Source organism: Falco rusticolus, chromosome 8, assembly GCF_015220075.1.
Source record: "Falco rusticolus isolate bFalRus1 chromosome 8, bFalRus1.pri, whole genome shotgun sequence".
In the NCBI taxonomy this organism is placed as follows: Eukaryota; Metazoa; Chordata; class Aves; order Falconiformes; family Falconidae; genus Falco; species Falco rusticolus.
Genome location: NC_051194.1, coordinates 63,355,707 through 63,373,357, shown reverse-complemented (window position 1 = coordinate 63,373,357; position 17,651 = coordinate 63,355,707). Strand labels below are relative to the sequence as shown.

Below are 17,651 nucleotides of genomic sequence, written 5' to 3'. Positions count from 1 at the left end.
GAGGCAGTTACATGTATTCTGTAAACATGGGAAAAACGGCATAGAGAGAAAAAAGGGCTTGGATTGCTGAAATCCCTCTAAGTATAAGAGTAGAACTTGGGTCTCCTTATTGACTACCTAATGTCCAGTTCACTAACATTGAAAAGAAAAGAAAAAGAAAGAAAGCAAAAGAAAAAAAATCATTTATCAAGCCACTGTTCATATTAAAATTAACTTTCCAACTACATAGGATAAATTTTCAGTAATTGTCTTCAGACACTTGTAAACCATCTTTCAAGTGTAACATGTAATGTCCTTCCTGCTGTAAACTGATGAAATTTTTATGAAGATTTAATTATAACTGTAAAATTCAAAATAAAACATGGCATAATAAATTGCATGTTTGGTGTTAACAGATTCTGTTACTTTTGTGTCTTCAGGGGCTGATGGAAGAAAACAAAGTTCAGATAACTGTTTTAAATCCCAAATCCATAACAATGGGTCAGCTATATGGACAGTTTGATCCTGTGTCACATGAATGGTCAGATGGGGTACTAGCAGTGAGCTTCAGAGAATTTGCTTCTTCGCCAGTAAGTGCTTAACAGGCTTAGAGCATTTTGAGAAATGGCTTTTCAAATTATAAATTTTAAATTCTAATTCCATGTTGTTTGCACAGCCATTGTGGGATTCATGTGTTTAATCATTTGAATGCAGAGACTGCAGTTTGGCTTGATTGTAGTGTGTGCCGTGCAAAGTACTTTCTGGAAGCTGGTGAATTAAGTTTTGTGTTTCAGAATTCCTTGTGTGAAGATAAATGGGCTTTTTGTGTGTGTGTATGTTATAAATAGATGAATATTTAATCTTTCTACCATGTTGTCATCCCTTATTTTGTATTGATTGTGGCCCAGATCTTTGCTGTTTAGGTATGTGGGCATTTTGACATTTATTTTGAAAGAAAATAGTGAGTGTGCCTTATGGCTGACGTTCCATTAAAATCCACTGAAATATTTTCACTGCATATAATAAAAGGTGTATCTGTCTGACAGATACCTGACTTTTTTTGCTTGTGATTGCAGTATGGGACTCTTTGCCCCTATAAACTTAAATAAACTAATAGCATATTGAAGTTGATCACTGCAAAGTTCACCATCTGTAATAATATTTGCAGAACCGCACAACTGCTTTGTGTTTTCCTGTAAGAAATGTGATGAATACCTATGACAATTTGCTTACATTGTTAAAAACCCCCAGACATACTGCATTTAGGTAGGCCATATTCCTTTAGTTAGTTCTGTTGACTTCCATGGTAAGTGTGTGGTAGGTGTTACTGATGAGTAGTAATTGGTATTAACAATCTCACTGTGTGGTAAGTCAAAATATTGGACTATGTTGCAGTTTACCAGAGCAGTGTATTGTATTGCAAGTGTTACTGCAGGAAACCAGTCAAAGATATTAACCTTTCTATAGTTAATTGTTTTATATGCTTTAAAGTTATAGAACTAAATTGTGAATGTAGATTGTGATTTCAGAAACTGCATGTGAATACAACTCTGTGCTCCGAGGGCTTTCAGTTATTGTTTTGTGGAAAATAACTTTAGATCTAAAATACTTACTTTAAAGTAAATGTAATAAAATAAATTACTAATATTTGATTGAAAATATTTTATGCAACCCAGACTCCAGATAGAAAATGGCTGGTTTTTGATGGACCAGTGGATGCAGTATGGATTGAGAATATGAATACTGTGCTTGACGATAATAAAAAGTTGTGCCTTATGAGTGGAGAGATCATCAAAATGTCACAGCAGATGAGCCTTATTTTTGAACCAATGGATTTAGAAGTTGCTTCGCCTGCAACTGTAAGTACCTGTCTGAAAGACTGATTAAAAATGTGTTTGATTATTGTGATATATATTCTAATTCTAAAAAATACACTTACCTGAAAATAGTAAATTTTTTTTGTATTTCTTTGATATACGTTTAAAATTAAGAACCTTGTAGCTTGGTTTTCTTGTTCAAGTTTTTAATAATCTTACAATATGATGTGACAAATTGCATAAACATACAAATGTAATGTAAATTGCATGTACGGAAGACCCTGTAACTGTTTAGAGTCCAACCCTTGCAAGTATCTGACAAGAAAAATAAAATTATTCATGTGCAAATCTTTAATCTCCCAGACAAATTCGGGTAAAAACAACAATCACTGGTTTTCTGGCATCTCTCTATATCTATCACGCCTATTTTTTCTGATGGCACTTAATGGAATACCAGACTTTTCTCTTAAGTATGAATAGAGATTCAGATAATAATGTAACAGAAGAAAATATCTGTATAGTCATACTGGGAATGAGTTTTTACTTAAAAAAGTATATAAAACAATTCAAAATTAAGTGATGTTAATATTTAATAAGGCACTGTATTAATTTATTTTTTTTTTATTGAGACCTTACTGTTGGGAATTAATTCTATTCAAGAGGAAGATCTGTCTTTGACGTTAGGTCTCCTGTTGGCTGAAGGAATAAAGCTGGGTTGGAAACCTCCCTGTCTCAGGGCTCACAGAACCCCACTGTACATTTATACCAGCTTCTAATAATCCTAAGAACTATATGTTGTAACACTGAATGTTATTTTAAGTTCTGGTAGATAGGAAAAAAATTTTGGAGATTGTGTAAGATGAGTTGCACCTGTTTGTTTCTTTATTTTTAGGTTTCAAGGTGTGGTATGATCTATATGGAGCCCCATATGTTAGGCTGGAGGCCATTAATGATGTCTTGGATAAACACAATGCATTCAGGAATCAACTCTGTGCATAAAGAATTTATAATAGGCCTGTTTGACAGAATGGTTCCACTCTGTCTTGAGTTTATTAGGAAATACACGAAGGTAGGATAAAGAACTTTTCCGAGACACTAAGTGTATGAATTAGTTTCACTTCCAAGTGACAGAGGAACAAATTGTTTTGTTTGGACCGTATTAATTTATATTTATAACTTTGTAGAAACAGCTGTTAAGGTGAAGGCTGTGAGCAGTGTATTGTTTTAACTGCTTCTGAGTGTATTTTATACACATTTATCCTGCACCTCTTTTAATCTTCACAGTGAGGGGGAAAAATCCTGTACCATCTAGAAATCTCTTTTCAGAGTTAAAACACAGCTGCAACGGAGCGTTTCTTTCTTCTCAGGAACTGTCTCCTACTTCAGATACAAACTTAATTCGATCATTAATGAATTTGATGGACTGCATGATGGATGAATTTGCTGATGAAGCCAAAGTTAAAGCTATGAATGACCATGATATTTTCTCTTGGCTTGAGGTAGGCAGTTTAACCGACAGAACAGGGAATTCCAAACCAAGCTTTAGTGAAATGGACTTCACAGGCAATAAAACCTGTATTTTGTAATTGGAATACATACTTTGTCATGTCCATGGAGGAAAATACTATTACATTCTTTATCACTGATACATAATTGAGTCTGATGTGTTTGATGTCTTCATATAAATTTAATGCATTTTATACAAACCGGCTGAAATTGTATATGATGCTCCGGTTTCTGATATCTGAGGTTATTACTAGTTATATCAGTGCTATCTAGCAATTACAATTCAAGGAAAGCGCTGTTAACAGACATAGCTATCACTGTATGAGATAGGCCTTTGAATAACAGAAAGATAATCTAAATTGTTCTGGAATAAAAAGCAGTCTGCTTGAACTTTCTCAAATGAATGGCTTTGAGCTGAGCAGGTCAGGCATTTTGCTGCCCAGCAGAGGTGAGCAGATGCTGAAAGCATAATGGTGTTCTGTTTTACCAGCAGCATGGTCCATACTATATGCATAAAATCAAGTTGGTCCAATGTAATTACACTGTGATTTGTGGCAAGTATCTCTGACTTCAGTGAATGAGAACTTGGTAATATGCAGGTACTGAAATTACATTTTGTTTTTTTCCAACTCTAGGGTATTTTTTTGTTTTCACTGATATGGTCTGTAGGAGCTAGCTGTAAAGAAGATGATAGACTGAAGTTTGATGGAGTTGTGCGAGAAATGTTTAATGGACCAATTAGCAAGGAGACAAGGGAGCGATACAGATTGTTGAGGAATATTGATCAGCAGCCTTCAAAAGCTTTCACAGTCCCATTTCCAACAGAAGGAACAATTTATGATTATCGGTTTGTCAAAAAGGTGAGGACTGCAAAAAACTTCCGTTTTGAAGTAATCGTTTATGTATGGTACAAGGTGTGTATTGTTACTGTAGATTTGGTTCTGCTGCCTGCTGCGTGTACCACTGGATAGCCAGACATCCCTCCTTGCGAGCTGGTGATGGTCTAGCGTGCTGGCTGCGACTTGCAGCGCCATGGCCTGACGTTTTGGTTACCAGAACTGCTACTGTGGCAGAACAAGTTTGCAGCAAATCTTAACCAGTTGGGGGGGGAGGGGTGTTTAGTTGGTTTTTATTTTAAAAAAAAATATTGATTTCTTGCAAGTTTATTTTATTTTGGGTTTCAGCCTTTTTCTTAGGTTGAGGAAGAAGCACTTGAAATACTTTAGGCCATAATTCTCTCATTACTCATTATTATACTCTCATTACATAACTCTCTCTGCCTCTTCTTCTCTGCTCTTTTTTTGGGGATTAAGATGTGGATCCATAATGCATCTCTCCCAGTGGAGATGAAAACTTCAAACACTGGATCTGGTGTGCTCCAGAGACTCCCAAGATAAAATAAACGTACCTTGGTTTTGAGTTGGTCGTTCCTGTGAAGTCCTGTTGCAGTACAGTGAGAATTACTTGTGTCTAGATTTCAGGTCATGCGTGATTCTTGCGTCTTGCCAAGGAAAGTGGCTGAGATTTCAATCAGCAGTAAAGGCTTTGTGTCTTCTTATCATAATCCATAAAAACATGTTCCTGAAAAGGAGTTTTTGTGTTCAGAGGTGGGAATATGCCCCCTCTAAGAAAGACTTCAATGGAGATCAACCTCTAGGAATTTCATGTGACTTTTATCTCAAGGTGGATTGTTTTTGGGCTAGGATAGAACATACAGTTGTTTCAAGGCTGTTTAGGAATTTTAAAAATCTCTGTATATTAATTTACTCTTGGAGAGTTTTGACTTGTTTTAAGGCTCCTGTAGTAGGTGGATCTAAAAGACAAAGCTTTGCTGTGGAGCTTCAGCATGAAAATTAACCTGCCCTCAAATTCCCGTAGTTTGGAGGTATTTATTATGAATGAGAACCTGTGAAAAGGCTGATGATGCTTTTTTAGGTCTAGTGATTAAATTTATACAGCAATTTCCTATTTTATTACATATTTATATACTATATATAATGTATATATAAATATATGTATTTTTCCATTACATATGTGTAAGCATGTGTACAGGTAACACAAGGTAAAATTAAGCCTTTGTGGTTCAGTAGTTGCCTGCTTCATGCACAGGCATTATGTTTTGAGGTACTCTGAAACTGATAGCATTGCATTCTGAAACAAACTATGAAATTATTTTTTAATCCTTCTGAACATTGGTTGATAACCCCATCTGTTAAGTCACAGAATTTAGATTTTTCTATTTCCATTGGTCCTATGGTGTTTTTTCCAGTTTATAATAAATATATGACTTTCGTATAAATTGAAATAGGGAGCAGGAATTTGGGAGCCCTGGGTGGAGACACTCAAATCAACTCCTCCTATACCTCAAGATATGATGTTTAATGAAATAATTGTACCAACTCTGGATACTGTTCGATACATGGCATTGATGGAATTGTTGACAGTGCATCAGAAACCTTCAGTGTTTGTGGGACCAACAGGAACTGGGAAAAGTGCCTATATTACTGTAAGTACTTTTAATATTGACACTAGCCATAGTTATGAAAGGGGTAAAATGAGGACCAAATCGATAACTTTTCTAGAAAAGGAAAATGAGACATTAATTGTTGGATATTAGGAGATAAAATTATGGGCAACTTATTCTTTCCATGTGTACAAATATTACGTTTTCGGTCTAAAGGAACAAGTCAGACTGTGAAAGCAGAAAGTGAAAGCAGATTTTACTACATTTTTGAAATAATTGAGTCCTTATTTTGGGATGGAGTGTTCCCTTTTTTCATCTTCAGTCACCCTGTGATGCTTTGTTCATTTTAATTTTGTCATGGGGCTATTAAGATAACAATATGGGTAATACAGAAAATTATTCTAATGGTCTAGATCACATTTTTAGATAAATTTTAATTCTTCAGACAGATCTGACAGATACTATGGGTTAAATGCTGATACCATCCATCTTTCTGGGAGACTGTTAGAGCCTTGACAGGCAATGGAACTGTGCTAGTAGAACCTTCATGCTTTTGAGGTTCACTTACAAGGATTTCCAAATTCAGCATTTTTCACTGGGTTCCATCTAGATCTGTGGGAAAGTGTACTTTTGAGGCAAAAAGGGCATATGTGAGTGGAGATATGGCAAAGCCATTGTGTTTTTAGCTAATGAGAGTCTCAAAGTAATTCAGAAGAGAGAAGTCATTCCTCTGAGCAGCAGCACGCAAGTGCTTTTATTTGTTCTTTTTTTCCTTCAATATGTTGTTTTGTAGAGGATGTTGCTTCTGTTGGTTGCTCCAGTGCAGTCAGCATGAAGCCTGGGCACATGCAATTATTTTGCAGAGGGGGCAAACCTTGGGAGTTATGTAAGCAGATAAAATAAATCTGACTTTATGGTCTTGAATCTGTTACTTTCCTTCTTTTTGTGTGATAAAAATTAATGGTGAAGTTACTGACTAAGGACTAAACTTAGTTTTGGTTTTAAGTTACTTTTCTGAAATACTTTTGAAGAAAATAAATGCTAAGACTGGAAGATCTGTTCATAAGAGACTGTTCCTGGAGTACTGATCTCAGAAATGTAATAAAGCATAAGTAAACCTTTGTTGATAATGAAGAATATGACTACTTTCTACTGCCCGGTTCATTACTGGCGTGATATATAAGAAAATTATATTTCTTCAGAGTTCAGAACTGATAAAAAGGATAAAAGAAACAGGGCCATTAAGTCACACTGCTCTATAGTTTCCTTAAGCTGTCATTGTACATTTTTGTGAAGCAGCTCAGATTTTTCCTTCAAGGATAGAGATCAAACATTCTTCTGAGAAAACTGTATGGTGATGGTCTCGGCAGTGGTTGGCAGAGATTAGACTAGTCTTTAGAGACATTACTTTATATGCAGTAATGCTCTGTAGCAACTGCTGGAAGGGTGGAAGGGTGTCTTCCCCTGTGGTTTTATTTTACTTGGTCGTGGGTAAGAAATGAGTCCTTTTCAGTCATACTTGAAATGCTGACTTGGATCCAGATTTCTCCCAGAGATTAAATTGCAGCTGATGTAAGGGACTTTGGAAGGTAGTTCCCGTTACAATGTACTGCCAAAAGCTTCATGGTAAAGCTTATCTTCAGATACTCTTGCTGTGCTCTCCAAAAGAAATATTCCTGACAACTCTTCAAAGCTAGGCATAAATGTTTGGACCGCTGGATACGTTTGCAAATGTGGGTGTGGATTAGTACAGGCAATGTGCGTCAACTCTAATTAGTACTATGAAGTGTTGTGTGTGCAAAATATTAACATACTGAATTTATATAGTACACTAGGTAGATTTTATTTTTTTCAAAATGTGAAAATGTCTCTATTGGAGACATAAATTTTTCTCTGGCAAGTTTAATATGTTTTTAAATTATTCAAGCATATTGGTTTACTGATGAAATATTATTAGAGTTCTTTTAGAGATAAATTACTGTAGCATTTTAAAAGAAATAAAAATGATCCATAAATGTCTGTCTTGATTGCCATTTGCTAAGTGTTATAAAATTTATCTATATTTCTAGTTTAACTTCTTCTTCTTCATAATCTTACCAGAATTTTCTTTTAAAAAATTTGAATAAAGAAGTCTACAGGCCACTGCTCATTAACTTCTCAGCACAAACTACAGCAGCTCAGACTCAGAATATTGTTATGTCCAAGTTGGACAAAAGGAGAAGAGGAATTTTTGGACCTCCTCTTGGGAAAAGAATGGTAACTGTTATATTTCTGTATGTAAATAAATGTTTAAATACAAAGATGTAAATGCATTATTTTCTCAGCTGTTCACAGGTGATAATCAGGAAAGAATACTCAATTTGAAATAAACTATCAAAGTTCTAGTTCTTCTAATTTAGTTCCTCATGTCTCTCCTTTTCTTTCTCCCTTCTCCCAGTAATATGTATACTGTTTTAATTAACAGAAAAAAATGATTTGAATAACTGTGAAAAGCATTGCCATATGTCTCCCTCCATATTTTGTGATATTATCCTTGAGATAAGAGTTCTGTATGGCTAAGCTTGTTACTGGTTTGAAATCATTGTTGAGAAATCAGCGTTGAGCCTGAGGCTGGGCTAGATAAACTCCGAGGTTCCTTCCAGCCTGGGTAGTTCAGTGGTTTTGGAAGAGTTAAAGGGCATTTGAATCTTTTATCACTGGTGCCTGCCAAACCCAAACCGTTAAAGATCAATGGAACTCTTGAGTAATCAGAAACTCAGGAAGGATATTAAGAGTAGACTTCTTTTTCTTTTTTTTTTTTTTCTTTTTTTTTTCCAATGAGAAAATCCTTTTCTCCTCTGTCTGGAAGAGTTCAATGAGTGAAAATTAAAATCTAAGGAGTTTCTTTCATCTTTTTTTTTTTTTTTTTTAACCCAGATTAAGGAAGAATTTAGCTTCTAAGGAAAATTTTTTAAATCATTAAGTTTACAATGCAATTATAATGTGTATGGTTTAATACTGGCACTTTTAGGATGCCTATAGACCTGTGGTATTTGCAGTCTTATTTTTTTTTCTTATTTTCTAGATATTATTTAATAAATGGTTATTATCAAGAGTAAAACATGTAATGGTAGAAGTTTCTTAAGGAAATACCATTTAAAGTGTTTTATGGTCTTCCCCTGCCTCTCTCCAGGCTATTCTTTTAAGATGTATTTTAGCCCAGTCTTAAAAACGTAAAGATACTTTTTAGGGATAAATTTTGTCTTGATCTGTATCAGTCAAGAGCACTTCAAACCATTTCAGTATGTCTCCCAAATTGCAGTGCTAGATAAGATACAAGGCCTGTGATTTAACCTGTTTTTCTTTTGACCAAATTTCTACTCTGTATTGGTTAAAGAATGAGAAGAAAGGAGGATAAAATGCATAAATTTCTCTCTAGAACTTGAATCAGTTGCATTAGCTTTGTTGTGTGAAGACATTTCCTGATCAGCAGGGGCCTATACTTTAGGAACAGCAGTGCCAAGAAAGATGTAATGTTTTAACAGATTTAAAAAGAGAACCATAGTCTCACTAAAGTTTGAAATTCTTGTGGGTCTTCTTGACTCCATCTTTTTTCCAAGGAAAGCTATGTAAGTAGCACAGTAAGGTTTAAATAGCAAGTATTAGTTTACTGTGTTTCATTAAATACACTCAGCAATAATAAGGCAAGCATCGTTTTTTCTCTCCTCTATAGGTGTGTTTTGTGATGGCTTTAGAGTGACACAGTTACTTTTATTTAACTCGGCAGCAACTCCATCAAGAGCTTAGGTCTGCTTTTAAATACATGTATTTATGTGTATTACTCCCATTAGTTTTAATGGGAGTGAATTGATGTGGAGCATTTTGAGAATCAAGCAGAATAGTGGCATATATTCAGTAAAATAAATAAATGCAAAATCCTTTGTGTTTGTCTTTTCAGGTTGTATTTGTAGATGATGTTAATATGCCAGCGCGAGAGGTCTATGGTGCGCAGCCACCTGTTGAGTTACTACGGCAGTGGTTAGATCACGGGAATTGGTACGACCTTAAGGACTGCTCAGTGATTAAACTTGTAGATGTTCAGATTATGTGTGCGATGGAACCACCAGGTAAGAGATGTGTCTTGTATGCTTTTTCCTGTTTTATGACAATTTGGGTCTTTATGGCTAGGGATGGGGCTCAAGGAGCCCTTTTCCTTGAAGGAAATGTGAACAGCAGCTGTAGTAGAGCGGGTGAGGACCAGCAGAGAGACTACACAAGCCTGCCAGGAAGAAGTACTGCTTTTCAGGAAGACAAGGATTTATCTGCAAAGTATTAGCAAAGTCCCTTTGCTCTAATGAGACCCTCCATTGGCCTTCAGTCAATTTTATTCTTCTTCAGAACTTTTCTAAATAGCACTAACTGATGTTCTTTATTGTACTTTATTTGGCCAAAAAGAAGTAGTAAAGTATCTGATGTACCAAGGTTGTCACATTTCTGATAGCCTGCATACACATTGACTATGCAAACTATTGTCCTGGTTTTGGCTGGGACAGAGTTAATTTTCTCCCTGGGAGCTGGCACAGTGCTGCGTTTTGGATGTAGGATGAGAATAATGTTGACAACACACGGATGTTGTAGTTGTTGCTGAGTAGCGCTTACCCCAAGCCAAGGGCTCTTCAGTTCCCCAGGCTGCCAGCGAGGAGGGGCACAAGAAGCCGGGAGGGAGCAGAGCCAGGGCAGCTGACCCGAACTGGCCAAAGGGCTACTCCACACCACAGAGCGCCACGCTCAGCAGATAAACTGGGGGTGGGGGTTGGGTGGGGGCCACCGGTCACTGCGCGGGGACTGGCTGGGCATCCCTCAGCGGGTGGTGAGCAACTGTATTGTGCATCACTGTTTTTTCTTGGCTTTTATTCCTCTCCCTTTTTCATTTTCCTTATTATTATATTTTACTTTCTATTAAACTGTTCTTATCTCAACCCACAGGTTTCACTTTTTTCTGATTCTCTTCCCCATCCCACCGGGAGGAGGGGGGAGTGCGTGAGCAGCTGTACTTAGTTGCCAGCTGGGGTTAAACCACAACAGCTATGTAGTTAAAAAAAAGTTGTCTAGCAGATTTTATCAGTTGAAATGAACAATTAATGTTTCTTTAATGCAGTTATGTTTGTTTTTAAAGAATCTGTTTCCTTCCCTACAGCAGGAAGCATGAAACAGAATTTCTTTTATGCAGAGCTGTGTCTGCCCCATACCGCCTAAAAACTTTGCCATAGCTGAGCACATTTACAGTGTGCAGTCAGGCTGCGATCAGAGCTTTCCTTCTTTTTTCTACTTCAGCCTCCCTGGACTTTCCTCCTTTCTTTTGTAGAGTTGTTTACACACACGAACATGCTGGTTCTTCTTTGCTGATACTGCTTTTGTGTTTGGGAGGGTGGTGCATGCCTGTGGGGTAGGGGTCCACTGCTGTTCCACATAGCTGGTTTCCTAGAGAAGCAAAACTGCTTCTTGGAATCATTTTAAACTGGGGGCAGTGTTCATCCATGGTTCAGGGCACTTGATCTAAATGTCAGTCTGTGGAATAAATGAGGAGGAGACTGTGAAATAATTTTAAAATTTTACATGTTCATTTTCCTAAAGCTTAGGTGAAGTCAGGACTTGTAATATGTTCTGGCATAACTTAAATTGCACAACTTTTTTTTTTTTAACATCAGAAATAGCCAGTTCTTGGAGGTGCTTTTTCTGTAAAGCATCCTTCATGCCACATTCCTGTTTCAGGGTGATAGTGTAGAAGTGACTTTCAGCTGCTCTGAAATTGGGACAAATTTGCTTTCCCAGGATAAGTTCATGTCAGTTTTTTTGTTCCAGTCCTCTTCTGATTAAATGGTGAAAAATGGACCGATCAGATGTACAAGTTATGGTCCTAATTATTTGTGTCAAATGTCTCAATTCAGCTTCAGGGTGAAGAATTTATTTTAGTAGCTATGTACAAGGAGCTACTTCCAGGACTTACAAAATTATATATTCCTTTCCAGCCTATGTTAATTTTTTTAAAAAAATCTAATTAGAAATGAAAATCTGGACTCTGTACTTGTATATAGTACTATTGAAGCAAATATTAAGCTATTTAAAGAATGTTTAAAGCTGTTTTGTTAAAGTCAGTTTTAAAATTTATGTTAGGAAAGTATTGTCTTGGGTAAAATTCATATTTATATCCCAGTGACTTGTGTAATGTTGTGCACATGTAAACTCCAAGAAGCATTGTAAACTGCTGTGTCTGAGAGATGACCTTAGCTGGGGTAGAAGGGAGTAGATGCATAACTGGCCTGTTCAGCATGACGTGCTGAGATTCCTCAGCAGGCGGTGGCAGTGCCTGCGCGGTTCAACCTGGCAGTCACCAGTGCTGCTTGCAGTGCCAGGTGGCTGGGGGGGGCAGCTCCAGGCCAGGGGTCTTTTAGTTTCGTTAGTCCAGGGTCATGCCTGAGAGTCATGTGTTTTAAAAGAACTCACCGTGCTAATTTGGTTGCTATCAGCTGTGCTCCTGATGTTAGGGATGGTAAATTGCCTACTTTTCAGCTACTTTTTTTCCGATTCGCTGCTCTAAGGGGGTTGAACACACTTGTGCAGCAGCTTAACCCTGAATCCAAACAGAAGAGCAAGTATCCAGTTATTTTCTGTTTTACATCCCCTTATCTCCATCCATAGCTTCATTGTCCAAATCACAACGAAGTCATACAAACTACTAACTCTAGAACTGGGATAAAATTTAAATTGAATAAAGTATACAGCGTTACTTGTAGAGGCTTCTTTCATTGTAACGCTTTGAAAATCAAGAACATGGGTTTGAAGTTTATAAGAATTTTTCTTTCATAACAGAAGCATAGTTAAATTAGTGTCAAATCTATCTATCTCTAAGTTGATGGTTTCAATGTGTGTTTTACAGACTGTTGGTTACAGGAGCAGGTTGACACAGAACTGCGTGCTGCTTTCATTGGGTTTATGACAAGGTGTGGTACTTGTCAATGTGAGACTCCTAGCCGAATCAAAGATGACTATTAGGGAAAAAAAATGCTAGGCTTGTACGATTCTATTTTGAGTTTTTCTGTTAGTTATAGTGTTAATGCTCTCTAATATTTAGGTGGTGGTCGAAACCCAGTAACACCACGATTCCTGCGACACTTCAATACAGTTACTATCAATGAGTTTGATGATGAATCGATGTACACAATTTTTTCCAGAATCTTAGATTGGCATCTAACAGTATGGTAAGTGACCTCTGTGTATTGGAAAAAATCAAAGTCAGTGTTTAAATTATGGTACTAGGAAGTCTCCGAGATGTGCTGGTAGGACAGTGCTCTTGAAAAGAAGTTACAATCTTTTGTATCCTGTGCTTTTGGAGTTACTCATTACTCAGCAGAAGTAGGGCTTATCTTAAAATACTCCAATAGTAAAGTTCTTGTTCTGAAGTTTCTAACAGAGGTTTATATTAGTTGAGGCTAATTAAGTTAGCTGAGATATTTCTGTAATGCAGTATTCTTTGATATATAATAAATAAGAATAGAATTTGGTTAGTCATTAAAAAAATTGAACTGGAAACTGCTCTTAAATTTCTTCTGGTTTGAGAAGGCTTACTCTTTCTTTGGCCTTACAGTGCTGCATAATTTTTAAATCCATTATTAAAAATGGACTTCAACTTCCATTGTCTATCCATTCTGACAGCTAAGCCCCAAAAGATGCTCCTACCCTGTTTCCAGACCAAGTTTGTGACGTGGCAGCTTCTGACCCTTTCAGGGAGAGAGTTCCCAGAGGACAGCAAGGGCTATTTGACCTGACTTCTTTGTTGCTGCTGTTAGTCATCAAAATGAGGGGGTTAAAAAGGGTATAATTAGCTGTGTGACATAGCCAAATTTGTCAGCATGTTCCACAGTTACTAGATTTGATTTGCAGTGTTAATCTAGTGAGAGAAATAAGGTTTGTAAAACTGCATGTGAGGAAGTGTAATCATAGAAGGTAAAAATTGGCACGAAGTTATAAGTAAATCAGTGTATATATATAATATTATTTATTTAGTCACATGCTAGTGTGATGAAATTATGAAAATAATTCTGTTCTTTTAACCACCTTTTATAACTTGTCAGTTACAGCTTTCCATCACAATACGTAGAACTGACTTCAGAAATAATTAACGGAACCATGCATGTGTATAAAGAAACTATGAAGAATCTGCTTCCTACCCCAGCCAAATCTCACTATTTGTTCAATCTCCGCGACTTTTCACGTGTAATTCAAGGTGTTTGCCTGTCGAGGCCTGAAACAACAGACTCTCCAGGATCGATAAAACGTCTCTGGGTTCATGAGGTAAATTACCTAATACTAAGAAATGATATTTATTATAAATAAGAAAAAACTGTGAATTCTTTTTGCAATGCCATCTCGTATTGGCTAATAGCTGTGAATTAGTGTCACACTCCTGAGAAAGGATTTTGTATACTGTATGGGCAGAGGAAATCTGACTTTTTCAAAGTGTGAATCATATCTTAGTAGACAACTTGATTGTTGATACCTTCACTTTCATGTGATTATGTAGTCTCTGCTGCTTTGAATGCATATACAGTCCTTTCCATTTCTTCTCTCCTTCCTTCAAAAAAACCTAAATGAACAGTGAGAAGAACAGCAAGTAGTCCTGGGTCACTGGAAATTTTGAGTGATTTAAAGTTTGGTCCCTATCTTTTTCTTTTTCTTTTTTTTCCCCTCCTCTTTCTTGGTGATCATCTAGCCCATCATCCTTCCCCAAAGCAGGATCACATAAAGAAAGGAACTGCAGTAACTTTTGAAGTGTTTTTTTCTAAAAATTTCTTACAGTTCTCTAAGGATGAAGGGGTGTTCATACTTCAAGGGAATCTGTTCGTGTTCTTCACTATGTTGTTCCAGCTGCAGTCCTCTTTCTTGAAATATAAACCCGTCACTTGTCCTATCTGGGTGTAGTGCAAAGACCAACATGTTCCCTTCCTCTTTGCAGCAGCCTTTTAATGCATTTATGTAGTGATGTTTATAAATATGTATCTATATATGTGTGTGTATGTATTTCTGTATGAATTTTCACTTTACTTCAGAAGTAATATTACTCGGCTCAGCTTTTTGAATTAATTCTAAATGTCTGTTTTGTTTTTTTCTGTGAAGCGAAGTTTAAGATAATTTATATTTTGAAGCCTTTTTCAGAACTGTATTTGTTTTATCTTGTGTAAAAGAAGTATACATTCAGGAGCAGGAGCAGAAACAACTATTAAAAGAACTACATTTTTATTATGCAGGTTCTTAGAGTGTATTATGATCGCTTGGTGGATAATCCTGACCGAGCTTGGCTTGTTGGATTTATCCAGGAAGTAGTGAAAAATCACTTGCATGAAGACTTTCATGAACTCTTCCAGAATCTGGACTTCAACAATGATGGCAGAGTGGAAGAAGATGATTTGCGTAGCTTAATGTTTTGTGATTTTCATGACCCTAAGAGAGAGGACACTAAATACAGGGAGATTAGAGATGTGGATCAATTGAGATTAGTTGTAGAGAGTCACCTTGAAGAATTTAATAACATAAGCAAAAAGCCAATGCAGCTTGTCTTGTTCCGATTCGCTATAGAGCATATTTGTAGGATTTCCCGTATTCTGAAACAGCCTCGCAGCCATGCCCTCCTTGTTGGTGTTGGAGGTAGTGGTCGACAATCTCTTACTCGATTAGCAGCCCATATGGCTGAATACAGCCTTTTTCAGGTTGAAATAACTAAAAGTTACGGTGTCAATGAGTGGCATAAAGACTTAAAAGCCATACTAAGAAAATCTACTGAAGGGGAAAGGCAGGGAGTTTTCTTGTTCACAGATACACAGATTAAAAAGGAATCATTCTTAGAAGACATTAACAACTTACTAAATGCAGGTGAAGTGCCAAACCTCTTTGCAGTAGATGAGAAACAAGAAATTTGTGAACAAATGCGTCAAGTAGATTGCCGACAGAGCAGGACAAAACAGACAGATGGCAGTCCTGCCGCTCTTTTTAACATGTTCGTTGATCGCTGTCGAGATCAGCTTCATATAGTAGTGGCCATGAGTCCCATCGGAGATGCTTTCCGTAACCGCCTTCGTCAGTTTCCAGCTCTTGTCAGCTGCTGCACGCTGGACTGGTTTCAGGTAAACCCAAAACTCTTGTTGGACTTGTTATTCTAACAGAAATGCAATGGAAACCTAACTTCAGTGCTTTTTGTAGCAAGTAATTTTTTTTGCTGAAGCTGGCAGTGAAAAATATCTTGAATTTTCTTAGTCTCATGTTTAAAATTGTTTACACAATTAGAATCGTTCTTACTGTAATAAAGGCCGGTATAGGCTGAATACAAAATCATCAAGAAAATAACTGTCTGGTTGCGGTATAAGAGTATAACTGAATGAACATAGCACTGTGGACATGGCAAATTTAAATATGTAATGTTTTTTTTTCTATTACCAGGACTACCAGAATCTAGGGTGCCAAAAAGGTTTGAAACTGAAATACCTGTCAAAAATACAGACATGTTTTCATGCAGAATAGCAGATTTTTTCCCCACTACTCTGCATAAAACTATTCTATCTGTTATATGCAAAAGACCTTAGAATATTTAAGATGTAGAATGTAATCATACAGAGAATCTGAAGAACTTAAATTTCATCAAGTTTTAAAATGTAGTACTGTATCTTTAATGGTTATTTTGAAAATGAAGAGCATGGACAGTTACACACACATATGGACATAATGAAAATCCGAAATTTTCCTTTTAGTAAGTGTTTCCATTGGATGAAATAAGACAGTGGGACTGAACTGAATCCCTAAGTAGTTCTGTCCTTTCCAGTTCTATTATTGTCCTATTTGATGATCTTTTTCATCATGAAGTCATTTCTCTGTGCCTCACTAACTTTATATATGAAATGGCGTAAATGTACCTTTTTGAAAAATGTTTTGAGATTTATGAGTGTGAAGTACTGAGTAAGAGAAAGGTATTTATGAATTTGTTTTAGACATGGCCAGAAGATGCATTAGAAGCTGTTGCTTCTCGCTTCTTGGAAGATGTTGAAATGTCAGAAGAAACTCGGAGTGGGTGTATTGAAATGTGTAAAAGCTTTCATACATCTACCATTGCTTTATCAGACTTATACCGTGCAGAGCTTCAAAGACACAACTATGTTACACCTACTTCATACTTGGAATTGATCTCCACTTTTAAAAGTCTACTTGAAAAGAAACGCATGTAAGGATTTATAATGTGACCTTTTCTAGGGGAACTCAAGTTCCTCAAAAATACTAATTTCTATTTCTTATAGCTAATCTGAACAAAACAAGTGAATTGTTTTTAGTTAATTTAAATTGACAGAATGGTGGATGGTTAAAATGTACTCTTGGGACACATGCTTCTTTATTGGACAAAAGGTCTGATGATGCTCTCAAAATATACATTAGGCCACTTCTAACATCCCTGGTGATGTTGCTACATGTTGTTTATCTATATTATGCTACCAGAGTAATTGATGCAGCCTGCTTTCTCTGTGGTTCTCTGGAGGATGCAGGGAAGATGACTTCTGGGAAACCAGCTTCCAGATTGCTGGGTGTCGTTGGCTTGCTGGCACGGTTCAGCTGTCCCTGTGCAGAAAGGACCTCTGTATGCTTGTGCACATCTGTGTCTGTTCTGTTCTCATGGCTGGGGAGGGAAAGTTCTTTTTTCTTTCCTCTCCTCATTGATAAGGTACTACGTAACAGTTAAGACAAGTGCTTAATTTGATCAACAGGCTGTGTGAAACACTGCCTGCGGCAAGAAATGCCAGGAGTAAAGGAATAGAGTTTTGAACGTAGTGATCCAATGTCTTTTCAATGTCCTGATTCTGACACTCTTG

General features: G+C 36.7%; 1 protein-coding gene across 1 annotated transcript in view; it reads left to right on the top strand.

Annotated features, from left to right (window-relative positions):
- The window catches only part of DNAH7 (dynein axonemal heavy chain 7), a 113,655-nt gene that overhangs the window by 50,311 nt on the left and 45,693 nt on the right, over positions 1-17,651 (top strand). Inside the window, exons 30-41 of the mRNA XM_037398557.1 lie at positions 420-569; positions 1,656-1,838; positions 2,689-2,865; positions 3,164-3,295; positions 3,938-4,162; positions 5,611-5,808; positions 7,867-8,022; positions 9,704-9,872; positions 12,878-13,004; positions 13,878-14,097; positions 15,051-15,923; positions 16,782-17,011. Of these exons, the coding sequence (XP_037254454.1) occupies positions 420-569; positions 1,656-1,838; positions 2,689-2,865; positions 3,164-3,295; positions 3,938-4,162; positions 5,611-5,808; positions 7,867-8,022; positions 9,704-9,872; positions 12,878-13,004; positions 13,878-14,097; positions 15,051-15,923; positions 16,782-17,011 (2,840 nt within the window). The remainder of the gene's footprint in view (positions 1-419; positions 570-1,655; positions 1,839-2,688; positions 2,866-3,163; positions 3,296-3,937; positions 4,163-5,610; positions 5,809-7,866; positions 8,023-9,703; positions 9,873-12,877; positions 13,005-13,877; positions 14,098-15,050; positions 15,924-16,781; positions 17,012-17,651) is intronic.